Below are 14,869 nucleotides of genomic sequence, written 5' to 3'. Positions count from 1 at the left end.
TTGTTAATGCTTTACTGCTATTTACCCAAAGGATCTTGAACAAAAAGGGTCACTAACGGTAACATAAGTGCGTTCCGTTGCCCCTAGAAGAAACTTACGCGTTATCGTATAGTATTTATATCGAAAAAGTTAACGTTTACGTATTGATTGATAAGTGATAATAATATACATAAAAAAACGAATACTTACTGTCATTTCCATACATTTAGGTTTACCGTTACAATAGTTGCGTGATTAGCTATTTAAAGTGAGCAAAGTAACACGCGTGCGATGTTCACGTCGTATTTTAGTTCCAAATATGCTCACTGGGGCGCTGTTAAAATTTCTGAGAAATTTCCATACAAACGTTGACAGTCGACATTTTGTTGACAGTTGAAGTTGACATTTTAGGTATACTGATAGTGTCGACTGAAAAGGAATAGTTATTTCTCGCCAATCGACACAGTTATGCCGGCCTGCTTCAACTATTGTTACGAATTTAAACAATGAAATAATATGGAACTCTCCTTCAGTATTCGTTATAGTATACATTACAATATCACTTTTTTATTTAAATAAAAACCAAATTTGTCATTTAAATATTTTATTACAAATACGCACAATAAACCATGCTTCATTATATTTGTGAAAACAATAGCAATAACTTAATAAGAGAGAACTATTGTGATTATGCATAAACATTTTGTCTTACGACGGATTTTATTTCGCTTAAACTAATTGCATCTAACACTATTACTTAGAAAATATAAAATGTGATAAGGCGTTATACGTCTTCCTTTCCTCATTTATTACCTATCCCTTATTGCGTTGCCATACGGTCGATTATAATAATCCTATCCGCTACGATATCGACAGTAAAAATGGACCAATCAGACTAAAATTTCTTTAAGTCAAAGTAAAGACTTACTTTGATTCGTTTATTCTCAGCAATGATCCTTGTTTTTTTATACTGGCAGGATAAAGTGACCCCACTGTATCTGATGGTAAGTGGAGTGGTGTCCAATAGAATGTCGACTGACGAGAGATGATTATAATAATAATATCAGCCCTGTATTATATACTTGCCCACTGCTGAGCACGGGCCTCCTCTACTACTGAGAGGGATTAGGCCTTAGTCCACCACGCTGACCTAGTGCGGATTGGTAGACTACACACACCTTCGAAATTCCTATAGAGAACTTCTCAGATGTGCAGGTTTCCTCACGATGTTTTCCTTCACCGATAAAGCAAACGTTAATTCACAAAGAATACACACATCATTTTTTAGAAAAATCAGAGGTGTGTGCCCTTGGGATTTGAACCTGCGGACATTCGTCTCGGCAGTCCGTTCCACAACCAACTAAGCTTTCGCTGCTTTTTTTAAAGAAAGATGATTACCTGTCGACAATCGACACAATTATGCCGGCCGGACTGAACCGGATATGCACAGGCTGATCCCGTATGCGACACTTACGTGAGCCACTATAGCGTGTTTTAACACCTTGTGTACGGTGGTCGCTATCCGGGCGAATATAAAATATATCCTACCAGCAAAGTCAGCAATTAGGATCGTTTTGTCGGCCGTAAATAAGACGAAACTGTCGTCAGTTGCAATCGCTATGCTAGCCTAGAAATAACTGAATTACGTTGGTCTAGACGCAAAATATGAGGTATTTTCATAAGGCATTAGTGACAACTGTCACAGTACTTTAAGATTGAAGGCGATTAACCAATAGAATCCTATCATTATGTATGTGAATGACATATACTAAATATGGTTATCGTTATGTTTTTAATGTTAACGATTATAAAAAGGCATTTTTGCTACGGCCTGGACTATACTGGACTTAGAGCCCAGTGCAATCTGACTTGGGAAAATAAATTATATAGTTCATTTTACTAAGTCAAAACAAAACGGGCTTTGATGGTCTGACCTTGTGTATGTACCTCATGTTTGGTATTTGCACACATCGCACCTTTAAAATTACAACGCAAGTGCAATTAACCGTTAAATTGACTTTATAATCCACAGCATTTGAAAAGTGAGAAATTATCGAATTTGACATCGACTTTCGGTAATTACACGAAATAGCGTCATCTTTGTATTAAAGTTAAAAACGAGTGCCTCCTAAAACTCCCAAAAACACAGGATTTAAATCAGTCAAACACTAAAATTCCGCATAAATATTTAGATTGTGCGTTTCGTACATCATTTATCGACAATGATATCATACACCCAACACTATAAAGTCGATAAACATGTTAACACTTCGAAGTGTTTTTCGAAAGATTACCAAGCGAATAATAACCTTCTTACCTTTAATGATTTCTTATATTTACGCGAATGTTAGACATTGAAATTAAACTAATTTTCCGGATTCTATCGCGGTTTTTTGTTTTTTATTTTTCTCCCGACGTTTCGAAGACTTTGCAGCCTTCATGGTCACGGGGGGGACTGAGGTGTTGTTCATCCGCAAAGTCAAAGTTACAATATCTACCTACATTTTACAATTATACAACTTTTTTAAAATTTTAGCTGTTGGTGGTCCGGTCTACGCAGAATGAGCTCACAGTGTCTTGAAGTCTGGCAGCCAGTCTTTTGGGTTCCGATTTAATTAAATGTAAAACTGGATCCCAGGCTTGTGCAAGCTTCCAACCATCTTCCCTATTGAAATTAGGATGTTTTTTAATTTCAATAGCCTCGCGAATCATCCTGGGCAGGCATGAAGGCTGCAAAGTCTTCGAAACGTCGGGAGAAAAATAAAAAACAAAAAACCGTGATAGAATCCGGAAAATTAGTTTAACTTCTTACCTTTCTTTAAAGTATTGATTTGTACTGCACATTACCTAATGCGGAGTGTAGGTACGTGGTCCAATCTAGTAGAATTAACTGTTATCAACTTCTTTTATTCGGGTGTATTTCAAATTATTTTGTTTCTAACTTAACATTACCAGAGCACCATTTAATGCTGCTAATTAAATATTAAACCACATCGCTGATTATCGAATACATTACAAAAACAATATCAGAAACATACTCCTTTTAAAAAAAAACTAACGGCGTAAAACCCACGCTCAATCGATATGTAATCGATAAAAAAATATACATCGATAAAAATGCAGTCGATAATTTGCGATGTTACCTAATAAAAATATTAACTAATTATTCCATTGGTACGTAATAAATTAATATAATTCTAAAAAATCTAACGTCTTTCGAGTGATGTATAAAATTACAGACTAGACGATCGATATAGGATGGATGTTTTTAAACTATCATGATTGGTGGAGACGGAATGTTCTAGAACGAATAGTTAGAACATAGGCACGATTTTGGCAATTTTTATGTCAGTCTATGTGTCGATGTTTAGGATTTTTTTATCGCTGCGAAGGACGATGGACTCGTCAGAACGAATCAACATGTATATTTAATGATTAATCGATTTTGATATAAATCTTATTATACATTACGCTTTAAATAGGGTTGAGAGAGATTTATAATGTGTAGTCTGATAATTCTTAATGTTTTTTTGTGATATAAACATCCAATGAACCTATCATCTGGTAACAAGCCGTAATGTCAGTTTGGACTGTCCATCCTCCACCAACCACTTGAGCGTTCTTACAGCTATAAATTCGTTTGCCATCACACTTTAAGTTCGTGGCTAGAGCGCGGTCTTGACCGGAACCCTTTGCTGCACAGCTCAGTGATCTGAGCCGGGGTCTTACCACGCGTCTCCGGGAAATAGAATCTGAGGAATAATTTGTTCTTATTACTATCAACTAAAGTCGAATTTAGACTAGTTTTTTTCTGGTGTGAATAAGGCAAATGTATGTTGGTTGATACAGCTATGATTTTTTTTTATTACTTTGAAAGACGAGACGAGCTTGTCGTTCGCCTGATGGTAAGCGATACGACCGCCCATAAACAGTAGAAACACCATCCAACACTTTGAATTACAAAGTATTGTTTGGTATTCCACTGCGCTGGCCATCTTGTGACTAATTTGTGTAAACACAATATTCATAGACTCCACTTACCTCTGAAACACATAGAGGGCGCCAGTGACCCCGGAGAAGACGAGGAAGGAGTACGCGCCGATGCTCTCGCGCATGAGCGGGAAGCACATGCCCACCAGGAAGTTGCCCCCCCAGTTGGCCAGCGAACCCCACGCCATACCCGCTGAACGGGGACCCACTTCAAACAACTCTGAAACGATGTTTATTTTTAATTTAGTCTATTACTTATGAGCGGCAATAGTCTAGTTGGTTGCGGAACGGACTGCCGAGACGAATGTCCGCAGGTTCAAAACTCGAGCGTACACCTCGTGACTTCTAAAATCATGTGTGTATTATTTGTCAAGCTTGCTTTAATGCTGAAGGAAAACATCGTGAGGAAACCTACATATTTAAGAAGTTCTCTATAAGAAGTTTGAAGGTATGTAAAGTCTACCAATCCGCACTAGGCCAGCGTGGTGGACTAAGGCCTAATCCCTCTCAGTAGTAGAGGAGGCCCGTGCTCAGCAGTGGGCAAGTATATAATACAGGGCTGATATCATATTTATTATATCGCCTATTGCGTATCCAAACATTATCCGTGCGTGAAGCAAAGAACAAAATTAAAAATGTATTAATGATTCTCAATTATGAAGAAATACTGTTCTTAAAAATATGTGAACAATTGGATACTATAAAAATACCCAACATATTTTATATATCAATAGATTTTAATTACCAACAATAAAACTAACATTATTTTCTTTCACTGAAGAAATATTAAAAAAAAATTATCAAAAGAATATCCCTAAAAAGAGGTAATATTTGCTCAAAGTGCGTAGATTTCCGGCATGTAATAATGTTAGGAACTCACCTGACGCTATAAAGTAAGGTATTGGCCCGAGACCGAACCCGTACACCAGCACGTACGAGAGCACCGCCACCATGCACACGTACGGCATGAACGATACCACGCTCTGGAAACAACGATAGAATAAACTGATCGGCGGATAGCAGGCAAGGTAAAGTATCAAATACCATCATAAATTGCAAAACAATGCTCGAAATTAAAATTGTGAATATGACTATATTAATTATTATGTAAAATTTATATGTGTGAATCATTGATCATTGTTGGTTATGATGAAATTTGACAGATTACCAAAAACTGGTTAATAGTAATTTTATATCACGAAAAATTCACATTCAGCCAATAATTACAGTTTTAGACAAATGCTATAATATAAAAACCGCAATAGAATCCGCAAAAAATTTCAATGTCTAACATTCACGTAAAAATAGATAAAAATGCACCAGTTTATTCTACTTTTATACGCGAGTGAAACTACGAGCAAAACTATATATAACTTACGATAAACTTCATGGCAGCGGCCAAAGCAGCTAACAATATGGTCGCACTGAGAATCGAAGGCAGTAACAGCGTGCGGCGGCCCTTCACCGGCAACAACTTCACCATCACGATCGCCGTGCACACGTTGATGAACCCGCACCCTATCGTCGCGTACTGCGCGTTGGCTTCCGACAAGCCGGCCTGCTTGAATATAGTCGTAGAGTAGTAGAACACCTGCGAAAAAAATATAAAAAAATGTAAAAAAAAAATAAAAAATAAGAACTAACTTTAAAATATCACAAAAATGACAGGTAATATTTTTTGTTTATTTTTTTTTATTATTTTTTATTATGTTGAATGACGAGCTTGCCGTTCGCCTGACGGTAAGCGATACGACCGCCGATAAACAGTAGAAACACCATCCAACACCTTGAATTATGAAGTTTAGTTTGGTATTCCACTGCGCTCGCTATCCTGAGACATGAGATGTTAAGTCTCACTATGTCCAGTAGTTACACTGGATGCATTATTAAGTGACTATATTGTTCTAACAATATGTACAGTTAAGTCCAAAAGCGCGTGTCAAAATATAGCGAATGTTCGCACGTTCGCCGCTCGCGAGCAGTTACTGCAACAGTTGCAGATTTTGTTATTTGATAGTTAGCATGAGGGTATGACTCGCGATCTTTATAATCAATTCGCTCCTTACTCACCTTGTCATAAGGTCGCCTTTAATGATCTGCATACATTTAACGCAGTTTGCCCGTCTTATAAAGCGTTAGCATTCAAACGAACCCCCCCCCCCCCTCCCCAATATAACTTAATATACATTAATATACCGACCAATAAAAGACCTAGTCAGTCTGGACTTGCCACAGTGTTCAATCCTTACAAATACAAATACAATTTTTTAATGCTGAATGTAGGTGCAAAAATTTTTTAATACATTCTATCGGGATAGGTACCGGTGTGCAATACAATTTTACTACACTGTGTACTCAATAAAGTCGTAACTTTTATACAGTATGTAATTCACATTATATTTCTTATAATTATAATTCATGCTGGGTAGTACAAAAGATAATTATATAATTCATGCTGGTAGTACAAAAGCGTCTCATGCTGGTCCCGGTACAGCTAAACGGAACACTCACCGCGTTGATGCCGCTGGTCTGCTGGCCAGCCTGCATGGAGCAAGCCAGCAGCAGCGGCAGGCGCAGGCGCGGGTCGGTGACCACTCGCCACATGCTCCACTGCTGGTCGCTCAACGCCTCGGCGGCCTGCACTTCCTCGCGGAGCATGTCTATGTCCTCCGTCAGTACACTGGCTGATACGCCGCGGAGGCGACTTAATTCTACAAAGATATGGTTTTCAGTTCTCAATGAATACTGAAGCTGGTATGTATGCGTACATCTTGTGGAAAGTCGATTTACCGCATGCTCGCACGACGAATGTCCGCAGGTTCAAATCCCAAGGGCACACACCTCTGATTTTTCTAAAATCATGTAAGTATGTATTCTTTGTGAATTTATCGTTCGCTTTAACGGTGAAGGAAAACATCGTGAGGAAACCTCCACATCTAAGAAGTTCTTTATAGAAAATTCGGAGGTGTGTGAAGTCTACCAACCCGCACTAGGCCAGCGTGGTGAACTAAGGCCTAAACTCTCAGTAGTAGAGGAGGCCCGTGCTCAGCAGTGGGACAGTATATAATACAGGGCTGATATTATTATTATTATTACTGGCATATATGAGTACACAATGCCAAATGAAAATAATAAATGAATATACAGCAACCACTACATTACCTTTCATTTCAGAATAGTAAATATTAAATAATGTATGCACTTCAAATAAATATTTAATGTATGCCTGCCCGGTTGTGTTCACTATTATGTTCCTGACTGTATTGTTTATTATCTATATATATATAAAAATGAATCCCTATTTCCCTTGGTCACGCCATCATGCGTGAAGGCTGGACAGTTGTCACTATTTTTTTTTGTTGTGTTTGTTATTGTCAGGAGAAGGTTCTTATGAAAGAAAAAATGCGCGGAAAATTATTAACTTTAAGAAAACTTAACGAAAATATTATTTTATATAACTGTCAATTGTTTGAAATAACAGTCAGCGATCGACAGAGTGCGCTGCAAATTCATAGTTAAGACGGGACAACGTCTGTCGGGTCAACTAGTCAGGCTATATTTTAGTCCATTGCTGTACACAGACCTCCAATACGCGATCGATTAATCTAAGGCTGGTCATATCTAATAATCGATTTTCGACTCTTACCACTGCCACTTCGGATGATCAATCATGTGTACTATATGACTGGTTGGATGTTTAAATATAAAATTTTGTTAACAATAATTGGACGTAGATACGCAAAAGGGATCCAAACCACAGTATGGTCGAAAATGAGTCGAGCATGCCAAATTAGTTCTAACCTATAAAGTCTATATTTGCCTTCAGTAAAAACATCTTAGTCAAAATATGCTAATTTGAACTTTTAATAACAAAATATAAAAAACAATAATAGCAAAAATACGATTTAAACTCCAGTCTTCAAAAGTGTTCAATTGTGAAGTAAATAAATTTAAATATTAAACGTTACCTTTCAATGCGGTCTCCTCATCTCTCTTCACGACGTACAAATACTTCGGACTCTCTGGCAACATGCATAATAACGGCAAACTAACTATGACTAGCAACGCGTAGACGGATAGCAAGTACGTCCAGTCTTCGGGACGGCCTGAATTATAAACATATTTAAGGTTATAGCTTAAGGTCCATTTTTCATACATTTTGTTTCACCTTTAATCTGGGTAACTAAACAAGTATTGACAAGTAAAGAATTTAAATTCACGTCTAGTTAGTGATTAGTTCTCGCAGTTGAAATAAAAACGTAAAAATAATTAATATGCATGGATATTTCGGCCTTTAAAATTTCGTCGTATTAAATTTTCGTCGTACTAAAAAATAAAAAAAAAAATTCACATCACGCATTTATCCCTGGAGGAGTATGCAGAGGTGCAACCAGGGCACCCAATTTTCGCGAAGTATTCCGTCCCATGATGTGATAGGGGCCGAGCCTATCGCAAAATCGGGCACAAATTCCAGACTCCGGGCTGATACTGAGCAGAAAAATCCAAATATCACTTTGCCCGACCCGGGATTCGAACCCAAGACCTCGAGCACTGCCGTACCTCGCACGCAGTACAGCTACGCCACCGAAGACTATATCATTTCATTTATTAACATAATTCAAAGTGACCCTATATAACACTAACTTACTTACCCAATAAAAAGTTAAGGCCCATAACCTGGCCCACGAGTACGCCCACGTTGACCCCCATCGGACACGCGACCCCCATGGCCCCCGTCAACTCTGGCGGGGCTAGCTCGGTTAGGTACATAGGTACTATGGCCGTGGTCAAACCTAGGAACAATATTAACATTTGCAATTTAACTATTGTCAACCTTAATACAATGATTTTAACGTTTCTTTTTACTTAATTCGTGTTTTTACAAGATCTCAAATAGATATAAAGGTGAGTATGATTAGAGCATTTGTTAAAGCATTAAAAAGTAATGTAAAATGGTATAATACAGGCAAAAGGTCAATTTCCTAAAGCATTTCTATATAATGTACTGTCAAGCCACAAAAGTATCTGAATAATTAACAAAACTTCAAAATTCTGCCCCTCATTGCTTTTAATTGAAATTATAATGTATTTTAGTAAAAAGTGAATAGTCGAAAATGAAGGCTACTTTTGCTAACTGTACCATTCCTGCGAATGCTCGTAGCTGCGTTCGCCGTAATGTTGAAGGCAAATCACCATTATTTACCCCTAACATTTTTACTTTGCATACACTCTTAGCTGAATTGTCGGACTTACAAGTCAAATATAGGGCCGAGTGCCTATCACCGTCGCTCGCGCCTTTGCTCGGTAAAATGTTACAACAATAAGCTCGTTCATTTTTAAATCAAGTTGTAACAAACATCGGGAGCATGCATGGAGTTCGAAGTGGGGTTCAATCAAATTAAAAAAAACGGCGAATTCTCGATGTTCTGTTAAAAGTACTTAATGCTCTATTTTACACCAATACATTCGTTGGTTTTAATGAAGTTGTAAAAAAACATCAGACATCATGTTCGAAGTGCGGGTCGATACAATTAAAAACGCCAAATGCTCGGTGTTCAGTGTTCGGTGCTCGGTGTTCTAATACAAGTAAATGTTCTAGTCTATTCTCCTTTACACGAACATTATATTAGCCAATAGAGATTCTTACCAGCAGAAAGTCCGACCACCAGCCGCCCCAGTATAAGCATCTCGACGGAATTGGCTCTCTCACACAGCAAGAACAACAACGCTCCGATTATCCACAAGCCGCTTGTCACAATCGTGGCTCGTTTTCTGCAAAAAGTGATGAGAATTTTCTATTACTGTTGCAAATATCAAGACCTTCGCAGTGATTTAAGCACCTTTATTTTTATTACTTTGAATGGAGGAAGTAGTCATTTAGGGTACATTTTTCAGAATTATTTAGCAGTGGTGAAGAATCCATATAACTTGATTCCTGCCGGCTGCCTGCTGCCCTTTCAAATAATTATCATTAGAGTGATTTGCAAACCGCATTTATGCATATTAGTACCTATATATTGTGTCGGGTTCCTTTTCGGGAAACTTCATCCTACGCCACTATTATTTAGACAACATTCATTTGACTGTTATTTTTCTTTTTTAATCCAGCCACAATTGTTACAATAATTCGCGTATAATAATAAAAATACGGTTTGCGTAACTTCTAATTGCACAATTATTATGTTTGATTAAGACTTACAAGTCAGATTAATAGCACAGTAATTAAACTGGCGTTGAAGGAAACTACTTAACACTACTTAAACTTTGCAGCCTCCTCTCCCAATCCTTCCCCCTCCCGTAACCATGGCTGCAGTCTTCGAAACGCAAAAACTCACCGCCCAAGTTTGTCGGCGAAGAATGCGCCCATTATAGATCCTGTGCATCCTCCCACGATGAAGATGGACACCACGGAAGACCAGAGCAGGTCCAGCCATCTCTTATCGAGGATCACGTCGTACCGACTGATCACACTCTCGTTGCAGAACTGTGTTATTACCTACAAAAACGGATTTATAACACAATGGTTAGTGGCTGTATTAGCGCGAATTAACTCGTGTATTGACTCGCTCCTTTATAAATAGTTACAACATAACGTAAGCCAAAAGAGCCTAAAAGAATTATAAATAAGGACAGGGTTCCCAACTTAGAGGATTTTTCCCCAAATTTAGAGGGAAGTGACTGGGATGGCTTTTTTAAAGTTTTTTTTTTATATATTTATTCTTTTTTGCATTAACGTTTGAGTAGCATCTAGTACAATTCAATTCAATACATTTTTCGATTTTAGGGTTTTTTTTAATAAGACCTAATCTTTTATTCAACGAAAATATTTCACACAGACGTACTCGCGAGCACTAGCTACTAATATGTATTAAAAAACCATAACTGTTGCATAATTACCTCCGCTGGTGTGTTAACTACACCAATGTTATACCCGACCGGGAGCGAGGATCCGAAGGTGGTCACCACGCCGGCCAGCACCAGGTAGAACGACCATCGGCTCTTGTACTCGTTGGACTGCGTCAAATGCTGGTGCTCGTTGGTTATCTGCAATTTTATTATGAGTCGTATGTAACATATACTGAAAGTTCCTTTTCCTCTGACCTTGAGCATCTTTAGTAACAAATATCTACCCTACTTTTTTAATAATGGCTTTTTATGAGCTAGTAATACTCAGAGACGTTTTTTAAAGATCACAGCGTACTATAAACGCGTATTAAATGCGATGCGATGCATTATTTTACATACTTACGAATGTTGTCTTGAGTTTAAACCTTCGTGTAGATAGGCCCTAAGTCCAAGACGTGTTATAAAGTTACAGGAAGTATAATTAGCCATAATAAATAAATAGGTATGTGTACACATTTCTAGTACAAAACTGATGAATCACTCCACATTCTTGATGATGCTGAGTAGTCCAGTTACCATACCAAGTCGTAGCATCCCTCGGTCTACAGAAATATCCCAACCTGACCATTGGATGCAACGGAAACCAAAATATTTTCCACTTCTTCGCGTGTATCTAATTCTTCTTCGATTCTCAGAGTACTCTCTGCCAAATTAGACAAATAGCTTTTTTTCTTTTTGTTATAGCCTTAGTAGGCACTAGCAAGTAGTCGGTCTGATGGTTAACAGCATCCACCGCCCATAGTCTTAAGCAATGCCAATGGCGAATTCAGTTTACCTTAAGGCATACCTCATTTAGTACCCTCAATAATTATAATGATGTAGAAAGCATATGAATATAGATACCAGCCTCGTTATTCACCTCCCCATAGGAACGACTAATAAGACATATAGGACTCGATTAACAGCCGTTTTCAATAAATGATCGCCATCTTAATCTTCGATCCCGAAAATAACCCAAACATATTAAGTCATTTGTAAGTATATCAAAAACAATTGTTCTGATTGGTCCATTTTTGAGATGGCTTTCACCTATCATAATAGGTCATTTGTAAGCATGTCAAAAAAACTTTGTTCTGATTGGTCGATTTTCGCGATGGATTGAAAAAGCGATTAGGATCGTTTACTGAAAATGGCGGTAAGTTTAAAGTACGAAGCCAAACAAGATATATGGCAGACTATAACCTAACAATATCTCCGGATTACATTACTTAAGTTTTATGATCTCATCCTTATATAAATAACACAGATAAGGTATTTTAAGCCCACTCCAGTTTTCATGATAATTCAGACAATAATACTCATCTTCATATTGAGTTGACTAAGACTAAAGATTAAGTATGGAAATATCAATTGTTTTACATAACTAAATGCCGAGACGAGACAAACAATTCGCATGTTTGATTACAGCCACGACATTTCTAATAAACATCCAGGACTCACTATTGCCAGGAAGGAAAATACAAAATGTACTACAAAGAAAACCTTGGCAACAAATATATTGGGAAAAATAAAAACGATAGATTCATAAGGTAAATTGGTACATTGTTTAAATTTTTTTCGTCCCTAAAGAGCGTTCCCTGGCGGAAATGCACAACAGGTGAATCTTTACCAACCATAATACCATTAACCATACCCTACTGTAAGAGCTTTATAATTTAAATTAAATGATAATAGTTACAAAAATACTGCTTTGATTCACCTCGGGACAATGGCATGCTTAAACTGCTAAATACTAATTACAATGTGCACTTGCACGTAGAGGTGGTCGAGGATGGCTTGCTAATGCCATATATCACAATAGTTTAGCCTAATAGTATACAATTCCCCTGGCTATTTCGATGTTGGCCTGGCCTGGCCTGATGTTCAGGGGAGGCCCTTAGAGTTCAGCAATATACGACTCCCTGGCTATGTCAATCTTCAGCGGTATTACTTACTATAATCTATAAAACATTTTACTGTATGGTATATTACTACTGACCACAATTCAGTTGCCCATATTGATTGAAACTTTCGTTGTGAGAGTAGTTACTTTCCCCTGCCCTTTCTAGCAATATAGTTAACACGGTGAGAGCTTTCATTCTTGTTTTATTGCGTAGTATAGACAGTTATGAAATTAGTAAACTTTTACATAGTATAATTTTCAAAGCTATTAGTACGTTTTAAAGCTAAACTTTATAGTTATTTTTAATACCCTGGCAATGTCGTGACTATGCTGGTTCTACCCTGGAATCTAATGTAATAAAAATATAATATCAATTGTCAACTTATAAGAAAAGCTAAGCTCCTCAACTTTTATATTACGTTGGCCTTTATTAATGAATGTAGGAACTACACCAACTTTATTTATATTTCATTAAATTTATTATAATTCATATAATTTTATGTAAACGAGGTGTCAATGGATACCTATAAAACCTTTTTGATTTTTTCACGCAGCAGCTACTATATTTTTAAATATAAAAAACAAGGATTTTTCTGCTAGACGGTAATTTTTTATGGACTTATACTCGGCCAAAAATACTATAAACCTTAAGACTTATTTTAAGTGATTTTCCATCAATAAACAATCAAATATGCAGTATAAGTTTATTAGAGAAAAATGTTACAATGTTTATACGTACTACTAAGATACATTTCATGTATATAAATACCTACAAAAGGGTCATGTAAGACCATATCACATATATTTACTACATCACTACAGACACTACTATGAGATAGAATGTATGCAAAAAGTTTCGGACGCTACAAATCGAAACTATGAATCCTATTTAAAAATGTATATAATAAAAAGTTATTTAAATGGATTTAAATTATATTGTTAAAATTGATTTTTTTTCGCTGCTAACTCTGTTTCCGGTGTTGCAACAGCATTAAACTCGGGTTACATATGGTAAATTCCTTAAAAACTTTTTTGATAAATTCGAACCGTCTTAATTGATCAAATATAATATCGAAATTGATATGGTGTATACAACAAAATTAAATAATATTTCGCATGAAATTCAAACATGTTATAAGTACTTCTTTCAAAGCTGGAGGTTTGAAAAAATTAAATGCACCTACTATTACTTAGCCATTTCTGGTTTGGAACAATATGTCCACAAATAAAATCTTTGATTTAAATCTTAATGTTCTTGCTAAAGTCGCCATTATATCGCGCTTTATGCAAATGATTGCATTAACTTCGCTTCAAATATTAAAAACAATAAAATTAATTATCTTCTTACAAAATCATAAATAAATCATACCAAAATTCAAAATAGTTTTGCTCTTAAAATAAATAATTCCATTTACTAGTCGGTGGAACCAAATTAGTCCATTGAAATGTTACATTTTTTAGGCCTTACCTTGCGTTTTTAGAGGACGCAATTTTATTTTTTTGAAGTGTAGTGGGGCTCAGTGTAAAGCTAAAACCAAGTTTGTGGGGTCGCCACCCTTGTCCCACGGCCGCCATCTTGAAAATAGGGGTTGAAATGGTTTTACGATGTATCTCTTAAACTATTTATCTGACAAAAAAAATTATAAACATTTTTTGTTGCAAATTAAATTCTCTACAACTTTGGTTCAGTAACTTTTTGTCGTAAAACTATAAGTAAAAACTTATAAGCGAAAATGTTAAGAAATTCAATGTTAAGCAATGTCCATTGCAACGTCATCAGAACGTGTGTTTAAAAGGTTCATAATACTTTTTTTTGTACTCTCATTACGTACAACACAAACCCGCGGTTGTCGGCTTGTTGGATCCTGAATCGCTTTGGCACAGATGAAGCAATTGTTCACAAAATCAAAGTCTGGCTCTGGAGCTTCTGAAACTGACGATAAACTACTGGAGCTGCTGTTGCGACGACTGATTGTTCACAAAAACAATTTTTTACGAACTGTTTCGGAAGTTACTTACTGTACATATTGCGTGTTATTGTTATTACGTGGACAACCGAACCGATAATGTTGTTCGTCGTCGCAACAGCAGCTCCAGTAGTTTATAGTCAGT

At 36.7% G+C, this 14,869-nt stretch overlaps 1 protein-coding gene across 5 annotated transcripts in view; it reads right to left on the bottom strand.

Annotated features, from left to right (window-relative positions):
- Positions 1 to 2,849: 2,849 nt before the first annotated feature.
- Positions 2,850 to 14,869, bottom strand: part of LOC115451784 (solute carrier family 2, facilitated glucose transporter member 1) — a 28,787-nt gene continuing 16,767 nt past the window's right edge. For all 5 annotated transcript variants that reach the window (XM_037439719.1, XM_037439718.1, XM_037439721.1 and 2 more), the window contains 10 exons: positions 10,867 to 11,013; positions 10,305 to 10,465; positions 9,617 to 9,741; positions 8,622 to 8,762; positions 7,938 to 8,075; positions 6,481 to 6,680; positions 5,348 to 5,560; positions 4,850 to 4,952; positions 4,021 to 4,189; positions 2,850 to 3,731 (listed from right to left, as the gene is read on the bottom strand). In XM_037439719.1, coding sequence (XP_037295616.1) covers positions 3,626 to 3,731; positions 4,021 to 4,189; positions 4,850 to 4,952; positions 5,348 to 5,560; positions 6,481 to 6,680; positions 7,938 to 8,075; positions 8,622 to 8,762; positions 9,617 to 9,741; positions 10,305 to 10,465; positions 10,867 to 11,013 — 1,503 coding nt within the window. In that variant the 3' untranslated portion in view covers positions 2,850 to 3,625. The remainder of the gene's footprint in view (positions 3,732 to 4,020; positions 4,190 to 4,849; positions 4,953 to 5,347; positions 5,561 to 6,480; positions 6,681 to 7,937; positions 8,076 to 8,621; positions 8,763 to 9,616; positions 9,742 to 10,304; positions 10,466 to 10,866; positions 11,014 to 14,869) is intronic.

Source organism: Manduca sexta, chromosome 17, assembly GCF_014839805.1.
Source record: "Manduca sexta isolate Smith_Timp_Sample1 chromosome 17, JHU_Msex_v1.0, whole genome shotgun sequence".
Lineage (NCBI taxonomy): Eukaryota > Metazoa > Arthropoda > Insecta > Lepidoptera > Sphingidae > Manduca > Manduca sexta.
This window is presented reverse-complemented; position numbering and strand designations above follow the sequence as displayed.